Here is a 24687-nt window from a genome sequence, read left to right as displayed (position 1 = left end):
TAGTTATGTTGCAGATTTTACATACAAAATGTATATGTTTTATAATATTATTACTTCCACTGTGGGGACATTTACAGTATTGCAGCAGCAAGTAGAAAAAATAAAAAGATCATCAATAAAAATAATAAAGGACAATAAATAATAAGTAAGTTCAAAAGCAATGAAAATAGTAGTAAAAAAAAAAAAGTAACATTATGTGCAGGAGTAATATTACTGTTGTTGGCATTCTTCCGTGAATCATTAATAATCATTATGAAGTATAACAGCTTATATAACAATATAAAACTGACAATTAGGACTTTCACTTGTAATTAAATCCTTTATTTAGTATTGCTACTCTTACCCTTGCTTATGGGCCACACTGGCAGTGGATTGTATGTTGTTTTCTAAAATTTAAAATGTCACAATTTATTAATTTGTGTAGGAGTTCAGGAGGAGTGCGGACATTTCAGTAGCACTGAGCTGTGCTCTTTTCATTATCTGATACTTGTCCAGCCGGATTTAATGAAGATAGTTAGTCTTTTACTGGGTGACAGACCCACACATTAAATAATCTGAGGGGAAAGTCTGTTATAATAGATTTGTGTAATGTTGTAGAACTGTAATAGAGAGTCTGGAAAGCTATTTATATTGAAGAGATCATTGTGATCTTGTTTTTGCATTGATAATATTTGAATCAAATTGATAAGGAACTGCTTTGTCACAACCATATGTAAGACTGTAAAGACAATTTATGTAGAGAATATAATTGAATTAAATCTGCATTAGTGCTGATCATGTATGATCCATCCATCTAGTGTTGCAAAGGTGCTATCGGGTTAACTGTGATGTGAACTCTAAATCAATACCTATAGAGTAGGTATACAAATGGATTCAATTAAAGTATGTATTAGCCTAATGTCACATGACCTTTGCCTTGCATATTGTGGTGGTCCCTTGAGAGTTTTTCCTTTCTATATACCATTTTTGTCCTTACCCAGCATGCCTTGTCTGAAAAGGAAATATCCTGGATCGGCCCAATCTTTAAACTAAATTATTAATGATATTTGATTATGACTGTATAAATCATTGTTTGCTGGATTTGAACATCATTTACTGACTGTGAACTGTCATTTGATGTTGTTGAACTGGCACAAATAAAAGTATGAACAGTCAAAAGACAGAGAAAGAGGATGTGGAATTGAGAGAGAGAGAGAGAGAGAGAGAGAGAGAGAGAGAGAGAGAGAAAGAGAAAGGTGTCTATTGAAGATTTTTTTGAGCATTTCTTTACACAGGCAGGAGCCTTGAATCTCCACCATCCTCTTCCTCCTCATCTTCCCATGTAGTGTTTACACGCTACCTCTTCACTTAATCTGGCCTTCAGGATGCCCACTTCACTTCGTTACCTTTCAGCACAGAGATGGAAGAGAGGGGGAGGGGGGGGAGAAAAATCGCAAGCCTCCTGCAACGTCTCTCCAAACATGTTTTCTTTCTGCATAACTCTCCCTCCTTTTTTTCTCATCCTTTTAGCCCTTCATCATTCCCTCCCTTGCTCACTCGCTCCCTCCCTCCCTCCCTCCATCTCAATCTCTTCTCGGCTCACTCAAGCGTTGGCCGGCGAGGCCTCCAGCATCGATCCAATAAAGCTGGTCGTCGGCACTGCAAGGCTTGGAGAGCTTTCACCCAAACCCAGCGTTTAAGCACGCTTATTTAACAGCACGTCGCCATGATCTGATCTGGGGGTAGATGGTGGCGGGGGAGTATGAGTGGGTGTTTGAGTTTTTTATTTATTTTTTCTCCCAGCCTCTCCTTATTTTCCTCTTAAAAGTGTAATCAATAACAGTCACATTGGTTGGACATGCACACACAAACACACACACACACACACACACACACACACACACACACACACACACACACACACACACATCTCCAAATCTCAATTACCTCCCCTGCCAATCTGCCAAATAGACCAAATGTTTGTTTGCCAGCACAGGGACTTAATACACACATAGGAATATATGAGGGAAGAAGGAGTAGGAGACATATACTATGTTACATATAAAGAGGGTATTTTCCTCTTTGTGCCGGGTTAAAGTAAATACAGTTTGACATATTGTGCCTCTTTAAAAGTCAATGGCTTCCCTTCTCCAATGAGTACACATCATCAAAGGCGCCATTTCACTTGCTGATACGTCAAAGCAGCAGGTGCAGAGGGGAAAGCTTGCAGATTGTGCGCGCGTATGGGTGTGTGTTGCTTTGAACTTCAACTTTTATTTGACTACCGGGATTAAGAAAGATCCCTCATTCCTCATATCTGCAGCGGTGAGGTTCATGTTTGATATTGTAATTGGTTTAAATAATGAGATTTTGCATACGGTTCCAGTGAGTGAGTTGGCGCTTTATCTTTAAGTTGAATATGAAAGGGTCAGTTATCCTAATTACCAAAAAAAAAAGGCCAAGAAAAACGTCACAATTCACTACTGCGTGTGTTGCGTTTTTGTGATATCGATCACTGAGATTTGTGCTGCCATTTGAATCCAGTACAGATGAATGTAGTTTTGCTTTTGGTGGTCAAATGACATTTGAATTCAAGAGAGTCAAGTATTTCCAGAAAGTGTCCCAGTTATTATAGATAATCCATGGATCACAGTGTGGAGAGTTGAAATAGCCCCCATATGGAGACTGTGGACTGAATGTTTCTTTGATTATCCTCAAAACCTCTTTATGCTTTAAACAAAGTCCTTATCAGTTTCTGAAACCCCTCAGAATGAACTTCAGAACAGAAAAATCGGACAATCATACCCACTTCAACCACTGACTGGCCAAGTATGTGGAGACATGAATGTAAGGCAGGGTTACTCCATTTTTAAATTCTTCACACAACTTCTTCCAGGACTTTTTTTTATCTTAAACAATGAATGCCATCAAGGAGAGACCGTCTGAAAGTACGCTCGATAACCGAGAGACTACAAAGACATAAAAAAAAAGACACAGAAACTCTTAGAGAGATCAGAGATGCAGGCAGGAGGACTTTTTTTATGATTTTCACCTCGCCTTTGAGTGTGGTCATTTAGAACAAGGACGAACACTTGTGTTTTAAGATGCCTTCGAACATTATGTGCAATTTAATTCGCTTGAAGCACACTTAGGTCTTTAGTAAAGGGGACACTTTCTGGATGTTGCTATTGAACTTTAGTGCTGTAAGCTACATAAGAAAAACATCTTTCTCTTTCTTGTTAAATACAACCATCCGCCAGCATTTCTGTTGCAAAACAAGCCAAACATGTAATTTCTTTCTTAGTTGTCCACTTGGCATCACTGATTATGGAGGTTTGCAGACACAGGTCGCTGCAGCAAATCCACTAATGACAGCAGTCCAACATAAATTAAAAAAGTTATTTTCACACCCAACTTAAACTACTGATAAAAAAAAGGGAATTCAAAGCTGTTCACAGTTGATTCCATTTATATTTGGTAATAACTAAATTAATTGGTGTGCTTAATATACTTTAAATTCGGGAGTGTGTCACTATGTGTGTGTAAAAGTAGTATTTTCGTGAGGAATTCCTCTTGGTATCGCGTGCATCAGTTTCACCCGCAGCCCTCGTAACAAGTCAATCATCCTGTGCTGTTATTGGACTGTAATGCCGCTCTGTAGCCACGCACTTGACATATTCATTAGGTATAAACCAATTCATTTACAACACAGTGCTATTGGATTGTCCTTGCCTCGACATTCATTTCCCAACATTGGCGTTTGATGCATTGCCAGCGCCAATTAACTTTGATAACTCGGCCCCAGTTTAATATACTGCTGCTGAATTGGCTTAACGAGAGTGCCGCGATAAGCTATTTCTGAGCTTTTTGAGCGGCGATAGCTGGATTATCGCTCCGGGTGAGGGAGGGACGGAGAAAAACTTTTCTGCATAACCCCCTGGACAAAAGTCATTAAAATGTTTGGTTTGTTTTTGTTGGCAGGCACACACACACACACACACACACACACACACACACACACACACACACACACACACACACACACACACACACACACACACACACACACACACACACACACAGGCACATACACTGATTATGTTGTTACTATGTCCTTGTTGGCTTTAATGATTTGCATAACTCATTTCTGTTTTACACTATTGTGGATTTTGATGACCGTGTTCAATTTTATAGTACATGTTTTCAAAGTGAAAGCACAGATTGAATATGTAAACAGTCTTGTGTGGCTTTTTGATAAATGTGGATGCTGTAAATACTGCTCTGACAAAACTGTTGCTGATAAACAGCCGAGGCAATAAGGGAAGTGAATTGTTGCTTCTAGCTAATGTTGGTTTTTCTATCTCTCAGCAGGCTGCCAGGAGCCCTGCCGCTGTCTCCAGTTCCTCTGATCACCTGATCGATCCATCGATCCAACGCTTAACGCCGGTCCGAATGGGTGCTGAAATGGGAGCCATTGGTGGCAAGAAGGTTTTGCTCCTGGTGTTTCTGTTTGGATGGGAGAAGTCGCTTGGCCTCAACTGGAACCCGATCCCACGCAAGACTGTTCGATACCAGGGTGAGTGAGCTGTGTAACACCAGATGATGCAGGAGTCAGACCTCATTAGGCATTGAAACTTTCCACTGAAAGATGCGTTTCAAGAGGGGATTTAAATAGAGGCTCTGTAGGGGCCTGTATAACTAACACTGAGGCAAATGGTTCCAGAGTTTGGTTGCTGCAGCTGCAAAGGCTTCCCTGTTCTTCGACTTTGATCTTGGGACAACCAGAAGCATCTGGTCGGTGACTGGATTGACATGAATAGGATGGGTGGTTGTGAAAGGTCAGAGAGATAGGTTCAAGCTAGTTATTTGTAGGAAATCTTAAAATCAAACCTACAATGTACAGAGCCAGTAAAGGTAGGCCAGTACGGAGGAAATGGGCTCTTTTTTTTGCATGATCCTGTTAAAAGACTAAAATTCTTAAACATTCTCAACCAACTGCTAACACCAGCACAAAGGTCATTACAGGTGTCAAATCAGGACAAGATAAAAGCATGTTTAACCCTTTCAAAATCATTAAATGATAAAGGCCTTAGTTGGAAAAAGGTGGAGTCTATTTGTTTGTGTAGTTTAAAGTCATTTTAAGACCATTATCACATCCAGATTTTTTCCAGTGGCTTTTACATATGGTTTCCACAGAACACAGGTCCATATGAGGGGCTTGACAGGCACCATCGGGTCCAAAAATCAAGACTTCACTTTTACTCTCATTAAAGTTTAAAAGAATTAAAGCCATCCAAACTTTGATGTCCTTTGAGACGGTCCAATAATGGTTTTAAAAGAGTTTTCATCTTTCTGTTTCAAAGGCAGGTCAATTTGAGTGACATATTCATAGTAGTGGAATGAGATGTCATACTTTCTAAGAATGGACCCTAAGGAGGGTAAAGGAAAAATAGGATTGGCCGGAAATACAAAAACTTGTCTGTCACACAAGTAAGGCCTGAACTACTTTAGAGCATCCCCTTTAATAGATATGGTCTACTGTGTCAAATGCAGGTTTGAGATGCAAAACATAAGGATGGTGGAGTCGCCAAGGGTCAGTACCTAATTAAAGATTGTTAAAAAGTGCAGATTCAGTGCTGTTGAGGGCTTTAAAACTAGACTGGAACACCTCAAGGATGCCATGTAATGTCTAAAAACAATGTGAATTGTATGAGTGCAAGTGAAAGAAAAGGGAGTTTCAAAATTGCTCTTAAATTAGAGAGGTGAGAGGTGTCTAGATTGCATTTTTTTGATCCATGGTTGCACTACGGCATGCTTAAATTGGCTGGTACAACACCTGCAGCTAGACTGCTGTTCATAATTATTTGGATGAACCAATAGTCTCACAAACAAAAAGGGAGGGGGGGGGACAACATCTGTTAGACAAGCTGAAGGTTTCATATGCCTGATCATTTCCTTTAGAAAAGAAAGAGACACAAAGAAAATGGTTAAAAACAGCAGAGTGATGCAGCAAGAGCAAACAGCAAGAAGGGAGTGAGATGTGTACTCTAATAATCACAACTAAAAAGTGGAGGAATTTTCTGAGGAAACATCAAAAATTTGCAATTTACCTATATTTGCACCTGGTGTCTTTTAATATGTCAAAACACACTTGCAACCATGGTTCAGATTTAGGTTTGGAAGCCATGATTTTAAATGGAGCAACAGTATCAGGATGTGGAATAAAATAGCGAAGTTAGATCCAACGGGGGCGGTGAGGGCGGTGATCTCGATATTTTTAAAAGCAGTAGATAATACAGCAGCTAATAGGACAAGTTATCCAGACTATATATTTATACAGTCAACTCCTATCTATAATCCACGTATCTTTTTTTAAGCAATCTATACTTTGGTTGAGAAGCGCTAAAATAAAAGTGGATTGTAAAACACAGCGAAAAATAATCTACGATAGCGTCCTCTATTTTGGACTCTTTGACTCTCCCTTTCCCTTAAAAGCCAAAAGGATACAACAGTCAAAGAGGATTTTCCATTATTTCAGAGTTGGATGATTGCTGATTTTTGTTAAGAGGCCGACATGGACCCTCAGTAAAACAATACATCAGTCTAATCCTAGCGCTCAACTGTATTTGCACTCTTTATCTCAGTCCTCCTCTGCAGCCAGGCCCGTCTTTCTTCACTGAACAATGCCAATTGTTGCTAGCTGAGAATTTTTTTTATGTGTCTTTTTTTTTTTTTTTTAATCCCTCAGAGGGGAAGTGCTGCATTCTCTCTCCTGAGGATTAGGGAAATACTATAAAGAGAGGAATAAATATCGGAGGGGGTAAAGCCATATTTTCTCACCTTCTCTGTAGCACCTATCCCCACCTTTCATCCCATGTCTATCTCTCCGTTCCCTTCTCTCCCTCCTCTTTCTTCTTGCCTTTTATCCCTCCCCTCCTCTTTTTTTTTTTTTTTTGCTTTGTATGCTGCGGCTCATCGTATGAACCCGAAATGCTCTTATGTCGTTTTTCACAATGAGCTCAGATTTCAGCCGCTCTCGAGGAGAATGGTGTGCAGCGGTTGGCGGTGGGGTGTGGGGATGTTTCAAAAGCTGCTTTCTCATGTCGCTATCACCACCACCACCACTACTACCACCACTACTACCCCCCGCCCCCTCCCCTGCTTTTTTTCCATACAGCTCTCCTACTCAATGTCATCCTTCCATGCCACTGGTCGTCACTGTGGCCGTGGTGGGATGTGAGGACACAGAATAGGGGAGAGAGAAAAAAAAGATCCATAGGGCGTCAATAGTTTCTGGTGAAGTGCTCAGTGTGTGACAGTCTGGCAGAGTGCGGCCCAGAGCCCTGCTCCACTCTGGCCAGAGCACACATTCGTGCTAAAAAACACACCAGACAGGGCAAACAGGGACAGCTGCACGGTCTTATATGGAAGAAGCAAAGCCAGCAAACTCTCATATTCAGTCTTGTATTTCTCTGGGGAAAAAAACAGGTGGATAAATCTGCCTGTAGAGACAAAGATAACTCCCTTTGCTTCTCACGCAGCTCCAACGGTTTGTCTTTTCTTTTTTTTTTTTAGGAAATAAAAAAGCCTCGTCATGAAACACGGGAGAAGTCAGATCTCGTCACTTCTATCATATTTGATTCGAGCGTGGCACTTCGGCGCGGAAAGATTCCTGACGCAAATTGATTTGCATTAGAAACAAGTGGGATTATCGTACCAGTTGACAGGTTTCTCCACTTGGTTAAAGAAAAATGAGATTTTCAGGCTCAATACTGGGTTAAATGACTTATATGGATGGCTTCTTGCTACAGTGCTGTGGAGGAGATAGGAGAGAGAGAGACGAAATGGAAAAACAAAGCTGCAGAAAGGTGGTGGAGGTGGTGGTGGTGGTGGGGGGATTGGAGAGGGGTGAGCGAAATGGCAAGAGAAAGAGGAGATACAGTATATAATGGAAAGAAAGCAAGAAAGAGAGACAGGTGGAGAGACATAGGGGAAGGCAGAAGAGAGAGAGGCCAGGCACTAACTGCCTTAAAAGGACAAAAAGTAGTTTCTACAGAAAGTAGACGAACGACAGAGAGAAAGGAAAACACACTGTGCTGGTCATTCACCCAGTGTTTCATTTTGTATGGAGGCATCTCTCTGCGCAGGCACACACAGCATCAATATTAACGTGTGTGTGTCTGTGTGTGTGTACGTGTGGGTGTTGCTGTTTGCATGGAGTGTGAGTTTGCAAGACAGAGACAAGAAGACAGGCTATGAAAAACAAGAGTGAGAGAAAATGCGGGGGCACAGAGGGCGTGTGTGTTTATACCTATTTGTGCAGAGAGAGAGAGTGTGTGTGTAGCCGTGTGTCTGTCTATTTAATCCCCTTTTGTTTATACATGTGTGTGTGTGAGTGTGTGTACTGCTTAGGCTGGCAGTCTGAGGGATTTGGCGCTTTGGGCAGTGTGTGTGTGACCCCCCACCCCCCCTCCTCCCCTCATCCCCTCCCATTCCCCTTATTATCCAACCAACAAAGCCACCACCCCTGCCCGGCAATTACATGAGACTTACATGAGGTTGCAGAAGAAGAAACACTAACGTCCTCTTCCTGTGTGTGTGTGTGTGTGTGTGTGTATCTTCTCCCTCACTAACTATCAGCCTCGTCTTCTTCTCTCACTTTTTAAAAAGTCACATGTTGACATTTTGAATTGTAGACTGTTGTTATTCCTCACCAGCATATCACATTTATAGATGGGCTGAAAAATATCACCATTGGCTCCTAATGAGTCATTTTATGTACACACATTATGTATAAAGCTCTCTGTATAAGGCAGAGCTGCTAATGAGCACTTTACATTTACATTTCTTTCATAGCCTCTCATGGTCACAGAGATAGTGTATGTGTTTTGATGTTCTTTTCACTTTAATGTGGATTATATTTCATATTTATGTTGGTGCATGTTTTTCACTGATCATCTTGTTGTTGCTTTACTCCGTTTTTGGCAAACATCACTCAAATCTGTGCATTTGCTTTGGGACTATTTTCAGCGGTGGATGAATACACATTTGTTGCGCTAACATTGTGCTAGCAGTATTTAAAGGAACAGCATGGTGCACTCAGACTCAGAATAATGTATAGCAGCCATGTACATTGTAATTAAGAAATATGTCAACCTGTGCAACAGGGTGGGTCATGGATGGAGTTTTTGGACAACAACATGTAGCATACAGCAAAGAGGATTACGTATATACAGTACAGTACAGTATATAAACTCAGTCTCAAAGAAGTACTGAGTCAAGTCTTAAAGCAAGACAGACAAGTTCCAAACAAGTCTTTATGGGCTTATGGTGTAATGTAAGGTTAACCTGGCTTTTAGCCACACATTGGTGATTGGCTCATGTCAGACATTGCTAATTGTTTATTGATTTAATAGATAACTTTTAGGCTACTAAATCTCGAAAGCAAATATTTTGTTACTCTGTGACTCTGTGTCAAGGGCTCATTGATTTAATGTGTGCAAAGTCCTAACGCTACCTCTAAACTAAAGTAAGCCTATATAAAGCAAGCTGGCCAATGAATATTAAAGGATCTGACTGGTGATTTTCTATATGTAATTTTTTATTATCAACAAATCTTATGGGCAGATCCAAACTATTAATGAACCGTTCCTCTGTGCTGTCAACTATGTAACTATTAAAAGCACGTCAATGAGCTACATTGTTCTACTGGGTGACATATTCCCTTGTCCCTGAACAAAATGATTACATCGTTCATTTAGAAACAGCTCCACTGAGCCATTTTCGCTTTATATGTTGCTATTTTTTGTTTGTCATATCCGTGGTATGATCTTTTGCCTTTCTGCTAGTGTGCACTGCCACACACACTTGTCCCACCTGTCTTATTGATTTAAGGTTATATGAGCAGTCATGAAATTGACAGCTAATATTTGGGCTTGAAAAGGCTCACTCAGGGCGAAGTTCATGAGTTAAAGACAAAGTTTTTATTTTATTTTATTTTGTCAAGAGTAAGGTCACCAGATTTGTGGTTGAAGCCAGGCTCAATCTTAAATACTGGCAGCTCTCTCATTTAAATGTAGAAGTTCAAGAGAGGGGGATTTTATATAGTTTTTTTTTCTCATTTGTTTTATGTCAGTGACCTCTGCCTCTCTCATGTTGTTTGTGTGACTGACCTTCTCTGTGCTTTTTTATCTTCGTCCTATTCCTCACTGAATTGGCCCCAGTTGATTGGAGTATCTATTATGTTGTTTTAAAGCCATTTTCACGCCCTTAGCCTGGCCCATTTCCATTGACTAGACAAAATACTTCAGCTGATAACACTACTCATCTTCTCTCACTCATTTTCTCTCTCTTTCTCCCTCAAACACCCCCTTCATTCCCCTATTGTATTCATACACACAACCACAATACACTCCTCAGCCCAGCCCAGTGACAAAGGCCAGTAAGCCAAAACTATGACAAAACACAGCAGCTGTGGTTAAACAAAGAAAGGAGGGAGAGAGAAAAAAACGAGAGAAAGAAAAAGAAAGAGGGAGGTAACGAGAGAATAAGAATAAGTTGAGCCCTCGGAAATGTGATATTTTGTTTGAAAAATGTAGCCTGCTTTGATGCAGCAAACGAGTCCTGCATCTTTCAAGAAAAGCCAACGCAAATTTATGCCTCTTGATTTAGAAAAAGAAAGATAGAATGAGAGATGGTGGGAGAGAAAAACAGAGCAGAAGGAGGGTGGAAAAGGGCTGGGCCTCTGACCTCCAGAAACCTCTTTCTCCCTCTCTGTCTTTCTCTCTCTCTCTCTTAACCTTTCTCTTTTTTTTTTTCCTTCCTTCTTTCTCTCTCTCTCTTTCTCTGCCGTATCTTCCCAAACCCTCCAATTACAGTAATGAGTGGTTGAGAGCGAGGCAGAGGAGGAGGCAGAGAGAGGTTGTGCGTGACTGGGAGCATGGGGGGGGGGGGGGGGGGGGGGGGGAGTGAGGGGGGAAGAGGAAATAAAAAGATTCATCGCTGCTTTTTATCAGCGATGAGTGTCACTCATCTCCTGACCCTGTGCTGATTGGTCAGTGATGATTTACAGCTGGGACCAGATGTTAGGACCTGGAGTGCTCTTTGTTGTCATACCGACTTTGTGAGAGCTGATGTGGAGGCAAGTGGCCATGTGGATTAAAATGAAAATGCCACTCTAGGCTGCTCTCATCTAAAGCACCTCCTCATACGTAGCAGTAGTACCATGGTTGAGTTAATGCACTGCTTCACTACTGTTGACCTCCTATTAAAAATCAGTGTCATCCATTATCCTCATCCTTCAAAAAGTGAACATTTCATAAATAAAGTACAGATATGCACAGACACATGTGATTTTCAGATATGTTATTTTACATGTAATTCAGTAAGACACAGATTTACAAATGGGGAAGGGGGTGGGGGGGGGGGGGGGGGTTACATATAGTATGCAGAAATTTCACAGATTGGGGTTTATCACATGTGAAACTGCATAATACATGTGATTAATTCATATTTAGGCAGTTTCCAGACCATTAACATGAGATACTTGGAATAAATAAATTTCTCATTTAAATCCATATCTGTTGGATAAACTACACCACACCAAAGTGTCAAAATGATTAATTGAATAGTCAATCAATAGAAAAATAATCAACTCATTTTGTAAGTTGAATATCTTCAGCTTTTTGACTGTTGGTTGGACAAAACAAGCAATCTGAAGACTTTCAAGTGGCTGTTTTTTCTACTTTCTGACATTTGATTGACCGAATGATGGATTTAATAATAGTACTTATAAAGGTGCCAGTTCTCCAAAGCAACAGCCTGCAAATAGCGTGCACATGCAGCATTTGGGGATAAAAATTGTTCACAAGAATAGATGTGTTGATGATAGGAATTATTCAAAATTTTTCCAAAGTTATGGAAAGAATAATGGAAGCAGGATTTTGGAGGTGTTACCAGCAGCAATCCATGTATACTTTTCTCAACACTTAAAATGACAACACCATGAATACCCGCAGCCATTAAAAAGTACTAGTACTGACTGATAAGTGCAGCACTTAATTGGACAAAAAATCTAACATGCAAGTAGTCCAGGCTTGATGAGGCTGTAGCTGGGGTGGTAGATAAGGGATGAGCGTAAATCGTAGACGCAATGTATGCAGAGAGAAAATGAGAGTTGCTGTGGACAAAAGCGTCAAATTAATGCAGTTTAATCCCAGCATCCCTATCTGAGCAAAGAAAATAATCTTTAAATTAATCAGTTTTGAAAATAATGGAGGTGCTGGCTAAAACAATTACTATGAGACATTTTGACAAGATTTCATCGGTATCTATGAAGATGTTTTATCATCATTATGCAGGGTTCCAGTGAGGCGTTCCACACTCTAAATGCTTTTTAGGGGATTTTTGTTTGAACAAGGATTCTTGGGTATGACTAAATTGTTGTAATTTTTGGCATGTGGATTGTTCACTCTGTCAAATTCCAAAACTTTAGCAGTGTCATGCTGCAACCATTGAGCTTCACAGGCTTCTCTCTATCTCTCTCTGTGTGTGTGTGTGTGTGTGTGTGTGCCACCACAACAATGCACAGAGAAGCCTTCCGCAGCTGGTGGCCGCCACCATACCAGCCATACACGCCGAACCATGACACTGGAATGAAAAAAACCTCACTTGTGACATCAACCAGCTCTTGATTTGTTCTGCTTGTTGTGGATCGTGAGGACGAACCCCCCACCGCGTCAGGCTGTTCTATCCCCCCCACGAGCACTTTCATCTTCTCCTTCACCCCCTCTAAAAAGCGTCCCCCCCCCCCCCCCCCCCCCCCCCCCCCCCACTGGGCTCACTTGTTCAGTTGTTGTGTTAATCCACTTTTACCACTTCCTCTCCTACCACTCTCCCATCCTTTTATCTCACTCTTCCGATTCTGTTGGATTCTGTTGCTCCGTTGCCACGACAAAAAAACAAGAGGGATAGAGAACAAATAGGGATGCACAATGATATCGGCACTTCATCGGTATCGTAACGATAAAGGCTTTAAGATTAAATATTGCACCAGCTGATATGACAGGCTGATAAGATGTAGCTTAATTACGCACACATAATGCAAACCATTGACTGAATGCTCCACAAACTGTTCAACTGTTTGTGGAAATACTCTATTACAAGTAAAAATTCAGCATTCAAGTCAAAGTACATAAACATTTCCAGCTTCATGTACTTGAAGTATGAAAATAAAAGTAGTGGTTTGGCCCATCTTTATATTATGTATGATATCAGTACACTACACTATCTCTGTTTTTGTTCTTTCAGTTAGCTTAAAGTGCTGTACAGTTGCACAATACACTTACCTTCAAATAGTCCTTGTGGATTGTGGACTACTTTTTTCCATGTAACCTAAGTTCAAGTAGTTCTTATTTTCCCCAGTGAATGAGTGCATTATGAAAAGCATAATATTTTATGTCTGCATCTGCCAGTGGGGTCATCGGGATAAGAACAGGCATAATAATACGCATTCTTCCACAGGAGAGACTTAATGTTCTCTGCAATTAGGTGGAAGAAAAAAATATGTGCATATATTGGCATCGGCTTTGGCGATCGGCCAAAATGAGTTGAACAATATCAGCATATCAGATATTGGCGAAAATCCAATATCTTGCATCCCTAATGGCAAAACTATTAAAGAAAATGTTCCATAACTGGCAAATAGCAGCTTACACATTCAAAAGTTATGTTTTGGCTTAAAAACATGTACTTTTGTGAAATCATCTTTATAGTATATTGATTTGTGTACTTAAATTCCTTGTTTTTTTGTCTGAGTAATCCAATAAATCTCATTCATTTTTAATCCGTGCTAAATTTACAGTAGCTTATAAAGTATAATAACCTCAATTCAGCTTACAGTTGATTTTTGCACATCCAGCCAGTAAAGGCATGTATAGATCTCCCTGTGTTTATTTCTCTTTCTCTATCTCCATGCTCTCATTCTGTCGTACACCTGACTCTTCTGTGAACTTGCCGTTTGTGCAACAGACAAAATGCGCGCATCCACGTGGGAGTGCGTGAATGTCTTTGTGTGCGTTGTTTTCGGGTTTGTTTTTTCTCTTTTCAAAGAGGGTGTCTGCTCAGATGCGGGCGTGACGACGCTCAGCGCGCACACTGGGGTATGTCTGCGTGTCTGTGTGGGTGCTTGCGCAGCGTCTCTCCTCCCTCCTCTGTCTGTCTCTGCTTCTCGTTCGCTGTTCGTAGCTGCTTCAAAGCTCTCCCTAAAATAGGCCTTTAATCATAGTTTGGTGTGTGAGTGGCTCGGTGGTTAGAAGCTATAAGCAGAGGCTGGATGTATTTATAGCAGGCAAGGGAGAGGGAGGCTGGGTGGCTGATGGAGGCAGATCACAAGAGTCAAGGCCCTGATCGAGACCTTTTCAGCCGGCCGTGAAGCAACAGGCGCTCTCCTCCCCCCCACATCCTCCTCTTATTCCTCCTCCTCCTTCTCCTTCTCCTTCATGGGAGTTCTTCTCAGTCTGGCTGGCTTGGTCTGGCTTGGTTTTATTTGGGCTGGACTGGACTTTTTGAAGCTGCTTCATAAGCCTGTGATACCCTACAATGAACTGTACACACATACATACACATGTGGAGGATTTGAACACATGAACACATTATAGAATACACATACAATCTTTTTCCATGGAGTCAAACTAGTTGATTTACTCATAAAGTATTAAGGAAACCAATTATCTTTCCATTTGTATTTTACAATAAATTGCTGCTCTGGGTCTTAGATTTGTGTTGCATGTTTCTGCCCTTTAACCAGATTTATATGTAGTGTGCATTATTCTGACTATTTTTCCAGAAGAATCCCAAACGTCAGATTGGTTTCCTACCTTCAGGCAGCCTTTGGTTTCAGTTCATACTCTGACTATGAGCTTGCAGAGCTTTGAAACTTCCATAAGATAGCTTATCCATTAAAGTGAACATTCCTTTTTTTGTCTGTGTTGAATAATTCCTCTTTTTCTGTTACATTCAAAGGAGCCATAGCCTTCAATACATCACAGATAGCTTTAGACCTTAGAAATTGTCACATTCACATTATGCTTCTCATAAGGATGAATGTATTATTCTGTGATGAATTATACTGCAGTTCTATGCAAGGACTCTTTGAAAAAAATCCTCCCTTGTGATGCATTCAAGGGCACACTTGATCTCGTAGACCAAACTGTACTGTATTGTCATGTGTTGCTGGGAAGAAAAACAAAAAAAGGTACACAGAGAGAAGGTGAAATGAGAAATTAGTATTTTTAGGAATGAACAGGAAGGGCTTTTGTTTTCTTTTGTAATGCCTCAACATTCTCAACATGTTATATCAGCCGAATGAGCAGGAGGCATTACCACACAGTGATTACACGTCTTTGACAGTGATGGGAGGTAACTACATACATTTTCTCAAGTACTGTCCTTAAGTGAAGTTTGAAAGGACCAGTTTTTTTACTTGAGTACTGTTTTATGCAACTTTATACTCCCACAAGATTTCAGAGGGAAATATGTACTTTATAAGATATGACACATTGCTATAGAATATTACCCAACAGTGTAAAAGTAGTTCAAATTAACTTCAGTTTCATTCCCACCAGCTTCTATGATGAAAATCTGCTTACACATTACATCATCATTGCATCAGTAATAATGATCCAGTAATATAATGTATAGAAGACCTTTTTTTAATAAGCCTCATGAGTGCTTTTACTTTTACTTTTAAATTGTGTTTTGTTGTTAAAAAATTAAATGCAGGATTTTTTACTTGCCTGAAGCGAAGGAAACCAATCAATTTAATCAAAATAAAAACCTGTGGTATGTTTAATGAAATGCTAGGCAGCCTGTCTAAGTTTTAAGCTTTAATGGGTTAAATATATAAAAGAAATCTGGCAACATATCCTGAATTTATTTGATGCCACTTACTATGATGCATTCAGTTCATTTACTCCAAAATCAGACCTGAAAATGCACTAAAACCCCCTGTGTCCCTTTATAGTTGTGCACACAACAGCAACACACACACACACACATACAGATCCCAAATAACTGTCACATTTTCTTTGTCTCTTTCTATTACCTTCCGTTATCACAGTCTCACACCCAGCTTAAGACAAATACACTCAGAGCCAGAGAAGAGGTCTCGTTGTGCAGTGATCTCTGATCATCTTGGCTTCCCGTGGCACTGACCTCGGTCAGGCCCTGCGAGTTGCCTATCTTTTGTATTCCTTTCCATTCTGGCTTTCTATTTTGGTCTGTTGTTTGTATTTCTCCCTCTGTCTGTTGGAGCCATTACGCCTCTCCTTGCCTTTGCCCTTCATTTCTTATTTGCGCTCTTATTTATATGCTCCTCTTTATTGTTGTCTCTACAAACTTTTGTATCTAAGTGTCAAAGGCCTTGTAATTGAACCCAAACTGGCCTAACACAAATACTAACCATGAATGAAAAAGTCCTAAAATATACTGCTTACATTACGTATACAGTAAATACAGGGCTGGTTCTTGTCAGCATGTAGAACACCAACAGGATTATGTGTGCCCACTGTTACCAAGGCTACAATATGCTTTGTTTATGCTTTTGGCGTCATAGATCTTGATAATTTTTGTTGTTCTTTCCCTTTTCTGCTCAGTCACTATTAGAACAGAGGATGGCTTCTTTTTTGGTCATTTCATTTTCCTTAAATTTAACTCCACACAGCTGTAAAAACATCTTTTTAAAGTCAGATTTTCTTAAAACTACAGCTGCTGTTTACATAAATGTGACCGTTAAATGTGACCGTGCACAAAGCCTCACACACACAAACATGCACGCTTGTTCACTTGCACGTGAACACTGATGAACTGCAGGTGTGTACAGTCTGAAGAGAAACCCACCCTCGTGCAAGTTACAACCTCACACACACACACATACACACACATACACACAGCAGGTATAGCCTGAGGGCTGCCACAGTGTGGTGGGAGATTGTAAGTGCGTCTGCCCGCATCACCTCTTAATGACAGAGCTGCTACTCACTTCAAACAGGCTGCTTGGAGCAAAACTTTCCTTCTTTTAGTGGAAAGAGGTTCAAGTCACTGAGCAGGCACCCTGGAGACCACCTGTTTCGGATATTACCATTAAACGCTCGTTATCAGTCATTTCCCACACCCATTCTGCGAAGATCCACCCCTACTCTGCCTCTGGTTGGCTCTGAGCCTGATGATCTTATCCTTACCCTAACCATGTCAATCCTCATGCCTAAACCTAATCAACCTCACCAATAAAGGCAACGAATACTAGCCAATCAGAGGAACTGTAAAACCCAGCCTCCTAATCCCAAGGAAATTAATTTATATTAACGTCACCTGAGCTATGTCACCTCCACGTGTCATAAATACTACAGCCAGTAGATGGCGTCTGTCACTCAAAGGTGATCCCCAGCTTACCAATAAATGATAACAGCCTAATTAGTCAATTAGGAAGTAGAATAGGGCCGTATTACTTCAAATGTATGGGTCCCGATGACAACTGATAACAGCCATTTAATGGGCTGATAACATCCAAAGCGTGTGTCAGTACTGTGTATGCAAATGCAATGTGTATTTTAGCTTAGACACAAACCATTCATGTTCTTTGTGTGTACATGTGTTCAGATGGCAACTGATTTGCGTGTGTAGCCACATACCTCGACACAAGTATAAGTGTGTGTGTGTGTGTGTATGTGTGTGTGTGTGTGTGTGTGTGTGTGTGTGTGTGTGTGTGTGTGTGTGTGTGTGTGTGTGTGTGTGTGTGTGTGTGTGTGTGTGTGTGTGTGTTGTGTGTGTTTGTACCTCAGTAAGTGTGTCAGCTCTGGAGTTTTTTTGCCCGGCTGTGTGGAACATAGCAGATGTGCTCAGTTCTCCCCTGAGGATGCTGCCTCTCTCTCTCTCTCTCTCTCTCTTTCTCTCTCTCTCTCTCTCTCTCTCTCTCTCTCTCTCCCTCTCCGCTCACTCTCATCTAACTCGCTCATCCGCACATACCCTCCAATGTTTATACACTGCTGCTCCTCAGATAATAAGCTGACTTCAGTACTCATCCCCTCCTTCCTTCCTTTGGTTACATATTCCCTCTTCTATCTCTCTCCCGCCATCCTCCTTGTGCCTCTCACGACATGTCGCCACTCTGGGTTTTTTTTTAATCTCCTTTAATTTGTGTATAAATATTTGCGGCATGTTTCAGTGGTTGAGTTTGATTGCCCCCAAGAAAGACACTTTTTTTTTTTTTAACATTTTGCCATGAAAACTATCCTGGAGTCAGCAGTTGAAACGTGGAATATCTCCATGAAAATATTCAAATTCGAAGTTAATGAATATCAACTTTCAGCTTTTGCCCTCATTACAAAACTGAGTCGGGGTTTCAAACCGAAATTACCTCGAGGCCACTGGCTAGGTTGTTGTCAGTGAGTTGAAGTTGAACACTTGACATAAGCTGAGCAACTCGTACTTAGCGTAGTGCTCTGCATGTTCAGTAAGACCAGAGAGAGGGTGACGCCACTTGATATTGTATTACAGGAAAACAGCAACTTTTTGATTGCAGATAGGAGGAGGAAACAGTCTCCACAAACAGCTAATTAAAAGTCTATCCCTCTTGGAAAAGCCTATCCTCCAGGTGAGACTCTCTTTTAGGTGATTTAGAAGGAGACGTTTTAGTGTCAGGTGCACGGTGATAAATCTGCAGGTGTGCAGGAGTGCAGGTGGTCAAGTGTTTGTGTTGCATAATCAGGTACAGCTTGTTACATGTGAAATAAAATGCCAGAAAATTATATTACTGTGCCAAAATGAAAAAAGAAAAAAGAAACGGTAATTAGCCACATGTAATAATGCATTTTAAATATGTGTCTAGTCTTTTGAAATTGACTTGCAGGCTCAGATCTGTTCCTACAGGGCGGTATTTACGAAAATAATCATGCTTAACGTTCTTGTATTTATTGATTTTGGCACCATCTTTGGTGTAAAATTGTCAGCGCACTGTTTTGCACACATGCAAAGTGCCAGTGTACTGAAAAACATGTTTTTTTTTCTGTCACAGTAAATGCATTACTTCCTGTGCAGCAGTTAAAAGTGATCAACATCCAAGAGCTGGTATAATAATGAGTGTCTATTATATGCTATCAAGTGGTTGTAGACTAATTCAGTAATAAGTATCACTTTCGTAACCTCCTTTCTTTTGTCAAACACACACACACACACACACATATCTCTTTTATCCACTACAGCTTTCTCTATGTATGTAAGTCCATTTAGTCACAACTAGGCCACAGCATCACATGAGCAGTTAGTCACACCATAAATCACACCAGTTCCTGCCGTCCCCTCCCTGGAGTACAGCTGCTATTTTCAGTCGGGAGAACAGTGAAAGAAGTAAAAACATTCATCCCGTGGAAAACAAAAAAATAAATATTCTTATTCAATTCATGAGATCGCATTACGTGCAGTGCTGTCGTCGCCTCGCATTTTGCACACATTCTATCAGCCCAGATAAAGTAAAAGAGAGGAGGAGAGGGAGAACAAGGTGACACTACAAGCAACAAGAGTGTGGATAATGAAAACTAAACACCATCCTTTCTCTCTTTTTCTCCTGTCTCTGTCGTGCTTTGTGCTCTGCACCGCTGGTTTGTCTGCATGCTAGTCAGGGGATTTGAACAGCACGTGTGTGTGTGTGTGTGTGAGTGTGTGTATTTGTGTGTGTGAACGTGCGTGTGTTCGTGCAAGAGAGTGAACAGACAAACAACGGGTGCATCTTTTTAAAAATTTTTGATGTTTTTTCAACAAATCCCGCAGATGGGGGACTGTGCAGGGAACATTTTGTGATTTTCTCATAATCTTTTTCGAGATTGTTTGTGCCAGTCTGCCGGCAGCATGACAAGAAGGAACCCAAAATATGGGCAATCCTTAAACAAGTTAGACTTTCCTGAGATAAATCGCATCGATTCAGCTATTTGATGTCAAAGGATCAATAACTGGGTTTTACAAGGGGAGTAATATTCTGTTAATACTCTGAGTGATAGCTAATCAGAGTAAGAGGCCTTGTATTTAAAATGCAGCCTGCATCTGGATGTGCAGCCCAGATAATGAACAATCTAATCACACACTCAGATTTACACCCATTATTAGTGTGCATTTTTAAGTATTATTATGCTCTGTATTCTGTCCACGTTGTCACCTGGATCTGATATTCCATTTGCAATAATGCTCTTAATGTCCAGCTCTAAAGCCCTGCATTATTGTGGTATAGGTGTTCTGTATAGCCTGGATTAAGCTCTTCTTTTCAGTCTGCTTCATGCTGCAATGCAGTTTATCAATTTAAACTCATTCAAGTCTTTGAATCTTTAATCTAAAAGCTGTGTTCAATTCTGAAACATCAGAAGTTAGATTTTCATTTTCAAAACAAGATTAGACAATTATCTTAATTAGAAAATGACTTCTCTAAACTGACTTTTTAAAATTTATTTCACATATCTTGGACTACAAACATCTTGCCATCTGGCTCAATAGCAAACTCACTTTAAAAACATACATTTAAACTCTGGTTGATTGAAGCTGTTGAAGGTTGGCTTCTTGATGGCTGAAAAGATTTAGACTGTGCAGACATGCATCTCCCTGTTAATACCACCACTATACAACCCCTAGATGCTGCCTGTCAGTCTGCCGTGGCTGTAATGGTGCACTCCGCTGCACTCTCCATCAAAGCAGGGGCTGGTAAAAGAGCATCATTGCCTCTTGTTTATTTGTACAGCTTTTCTAAATAGACCTTATCTCACTTCTGGCATACAGATCTGGAGCTTATCAGACTCACCCTGAAGGCTGGCATTTGCTCCAGGTTCCTAAAGTAAATTCAGAGCTTGGGAAGCTTTCTTTGCAGCGTTCCTTCCTGCAGGAATAATTTACAGCAGATCTTAAATCGAGATACTCTGGGTGGTTTCTGCAAACTCATTAGGACCCGACCAGTTTTAACTGAGAATGCTTTCACAGTGCATCTACAGTATCTGTCCATAACTTCAGTAATGTTTCATATGGCATTTTTCAAATGCTGTTCTGTAAACTGCAAAAATGTAATTGCGGTCAAATTGAATAATAACTAACAAGTGCTCCAGTAGGTCATGACTGTGTTACAGTGAGGCAGTATGCACACTACAAGGAGCCTGGAACTGAAGCAGATGAATTAAATTAAGCCTCCAGTGACTGTAAGCCTACTATTTACTTTCACAGGTGTGATTTTCATAGTGTGACATGTCAAAATATCTTCTGTGAAAAGTTCAGTGAAAGAGAAAGCCGTTATTACACCATCTATTGAACTAGATAACACTACAAGGTAAAAGCTTTTTACTGGCCCAAAAAAAATAATTCTTGAAACCTTCATTCACTGTTTGAGGTTTTTTTGCTTTGTCTTCGGGTTTTTTATATTGAGGGGCAGCACAACAAGGTGTCAACACAACAATAAGGTATATTATTGCCTTATAAAGTTGACGTGGCGAACATTTTAGCAAACAGTTGCCTATTTACACATCAGTCAGACAAAATTTATTTGGAGTCTGAGGGACAATCAAAAGTTGCAGGCCAGAAAATCAAAAAACTAAAAGTTGCTAACGATCCATACAGCTGAGGGGAACTGCAGATTAGAGTGACAGGTTTTTCACTACAATATTAGACAGTATTTTTCCCCCCCCATTGTTGATATAATAATATTGATTAGTGCAACACAGATTGGATGTTAGTAGAAACTGTGAATCTTAGAATTGTGGAGCTATTTGGAAGATGTGATGGGTTGAAGTTCATGAGCATGAGAGTTGTGAAAGTTCCCAAAGAAGAGAAGAGATGTGGATAATGTGTGAACATGTAGAAGCAGCAGGGATGACATTAAGCTATAGGGGGTGGAGCGGCCGAGGCCTGGTGGTGTGAATAAGCTGAGACATCAACTTATTCCTGCAAGGAAAGTGTGAAATGTTCTTCTCATTCTTTCATCTATCAGATGGAAACAGAGACAGTTGCAGCAAACTGTGTGTCAGTAATGTAATGTAACGATGTACCACCTGGCTGTGTCTTTCTCCAGATGTGTTGGACAGCATGGCGAGGTTCAGCGTTCAGGGAGTTTTCAACTACAGCATGCTGACTCTGTCCGACCACGAGAGAGTTTTGTACATCGGAGCACGGGAGGCACTGTTCGCCCTGGACCCCAACGACATTAGCAGACAGTTACGGCCACAGGTAACACAAACACACAAACACACACACTGTTTAAAAGCTGTCACTAAAGGGGATTCAAATTTGCAAGTGCTAAATATGGACAACTAAGGATTCAAGAAGAAGAATTCTATCCACAACAGTGTCTTACTGTCACTGCTTACTGAAAGGCTTTTGAAGAAATCCATTAAATTAAATGATAACACCTTAGATGTAATATCACAGAGCAGCATGATGGACAGTTCAGGAACAAAAAAACATCTACACTGCCTGGTTACTGAGCACAGCAAAGTAAAACACACAATTTCAAATCTGCAATTTAAATATATTAAATTCAATTATGATATAAATAGTGATATAATTATTGTATAAAAGCTTTAAAATTGCAAAGGTTCAGCTTGGATAAGCAGGAAAGGAAACATAATCTCTGCCTTTGCAACACTTCTTGGCTGGCTATTAATTTACAGACTGACCTTAATTTATTTCCTTTTTTTGGCTCATTTTTGGATTCAAGGACGTTTGAGAACACACACAGAAAAAAAATTCTGGCAGATCAAAGAAGGTAACAGAACCATTATAAAGTCGACTGACTCATACTAGTTGTTGGGTCTTTTATTGGTCTGGCCTGTACTTCTTTTATTAAATCTTCAGGCTTGTATAAGCTAATAACGTACACACTGTCAGGCTATTTAATGCCTTTTCAAAATGTATTAAAGTATCCTCCTCGAAGGGTCACAAAATACAATAAAATATATTAATTGCCGCTGCTAGCTAAGAGCCATGTGCCTCCAGTATGTCAGCTTTTCCAAAGCAGAAAACAGCCTTGCTTTTGGTTTAACCCACATGTGTTTTTTGAGTTTAATGAGTTGTTTTTTGAGAGGGGTTAACCACAAACCAAAGTGTTATTCTCTTTGTTCGAAACCCATAGAAAATCATGTATCCAGAACCATGAAAATGATCAAATTTAGTGAAAGCGTTTCAGACTATTCAAAGATTTTGTAAATTAATTAAAATGTAGTGAAAAAATAGATCTCCTTAGTGGTCTTTGGTAAATAATAGAGGCATGCAGATGAAGGTAATGTTATTAAGACCTTAACATGGCTGGTGTAGATCTATGAAGAGCGTTAGCTTCAGCTAGGTAGCTAGCTTAAAGGGCTGCTGCTGTTTCAGCTAGCCATAAGTATTCAAGTCAAGCTATCTAACCACACAAAACATTTTCATGTAAAATATTTTATCTGTACAATAGTTTGGTAGGGTTTATTACTATTAATAGGGTTTATTACTAAATATTTATTTATTTCTCAATATTTGCAATGCTAGCTATATTTCTGTCTCAGCTGTACTTTGTGTTAGCATACTAATATGCTAAACTAAGACATACATTATTATTTTTATTTTTTTACTTTCCCCTTTGAATTTTTAACATGTTATTTATTTTAAAAACATTTTGACTTGTCTGATAGCATTACTATATTTTGACAATTTTAAGCTTAATAAAAAAAACTTAATTTGCTTTAAACTCAAAAAAACTTGCTACAAAGGCATATTTAGAGTTATACTGTCACAAGTAAACTTAAACTACCTATAGTACCATAATTACTTGTTAAGAACTCAGTATGTGGCTTTATTATATTTTGGACTCAATTCAGATGTTTTATGGCAGTTTGCCAAGTTATTACTTTATGTGGAAGTTATTTATGTTATCTGTTGCTAAAAGCTTCTAACAGTTATACAGTGTGGGTACGCTGCCAAATACTAAACTTGTAATATGTGCAGCTATTGGCTCCAATATTTCACTGCTAACAGCGTAAACATATCCACTGTGAATATGTGGGCGTTCATACACACAAACACTCTCACATACAAGTGTTATGGCTTTGGCCCTGTTTCTCAGAGTTTATGTCCTTCTTTTAATTTGTGGAGATTGTTTTGCTGTGAAGACTCTTGGGCAAACCTGTTATACCTGCTATAAATACCCTTGACATGACCTGATACACACACACAAACACACACAAACTTACACATACAGAGATGGTGAAGCCTCAGAGACTCAATCTGGTTTTGCTTCGCTCTCTCAATAATTGCCCCATATTGCAATCAATACAATTACAGCAGGCAAATGAAGGTGTAGTGAGCAGCCTGCAGCGGTTTGGGGATTGTTATCTGATTTACCAACGTAATGAGCAGTTATTAGATGCACGCACACACATATGCACACACACTGTCACCCACAACACAGGCACAGGCTGTTTGAATGAGGGTTACAAGTCTTACGGTAATGATAAGACCACCTGTTGTCAGCCCCCAGTGTGTAATGTAGAGGGAAGGAAACACAGAAGCCAACACAGAAAAATGACTCAGTAAGGAAAAGGGAATAGTCCACCCCTCTGTCACCATCTGCCCATCACTCTCTCACATCCCCTCCCTTTTCATTTCCTTTAAATGCTACTCTTTTATGTCTCTGCTGCTGTTTATGCCGTCTTTCTT

At 40.1% G+C, this 24687-nt stretch overlaps 1 protein-coding gene across 2 annotated transcripts in view; it reads left to right on the top strand.

Moving 5' to 3' along the window:
• Positions 1-24687, top strand: part of sema4c (sema domain, immunoglobulin domain (Ig), transmembrane domain (TM) and short cytoplasmic domain, (semaphorin) 4C) — an 87668-nt gene that overhangs the window by 41111 nt on the left and 21870 nt on the right. For both annotated transcript variants that reach the window (XM_062418158.1, XM_062418157.1), the window contains 2 exons: positions 4348-4555; positions 22070-22224. In XM_062418158.1, the coding sequence (XP_062274142.1) occupies positions 4432-4555; positions 22070-22224 (279 nt within the window). In that variant the 5' untranslated portion in view covers positions 4348-4431. The remainder of the gene's footprint in view (positions 1-4347; positions 4556-22069; positions 22225-24687) is intronic.

Source organism: Scomber scombrus, chromosome 4, assembly GCF_963691925.1.
Source record: "Scomber scombrus chromosome 4, fScoSco1.1, whole genome shotgun sequence".
NCBI lineage: Eukaryota > Metazoa > Chordata > Actinopteri > Scombriformes > Scombridae > Scomber > Scomber scombrus.
This window is presented reverse-complemented; position numbering and strand designations above follow the sequence as displayed.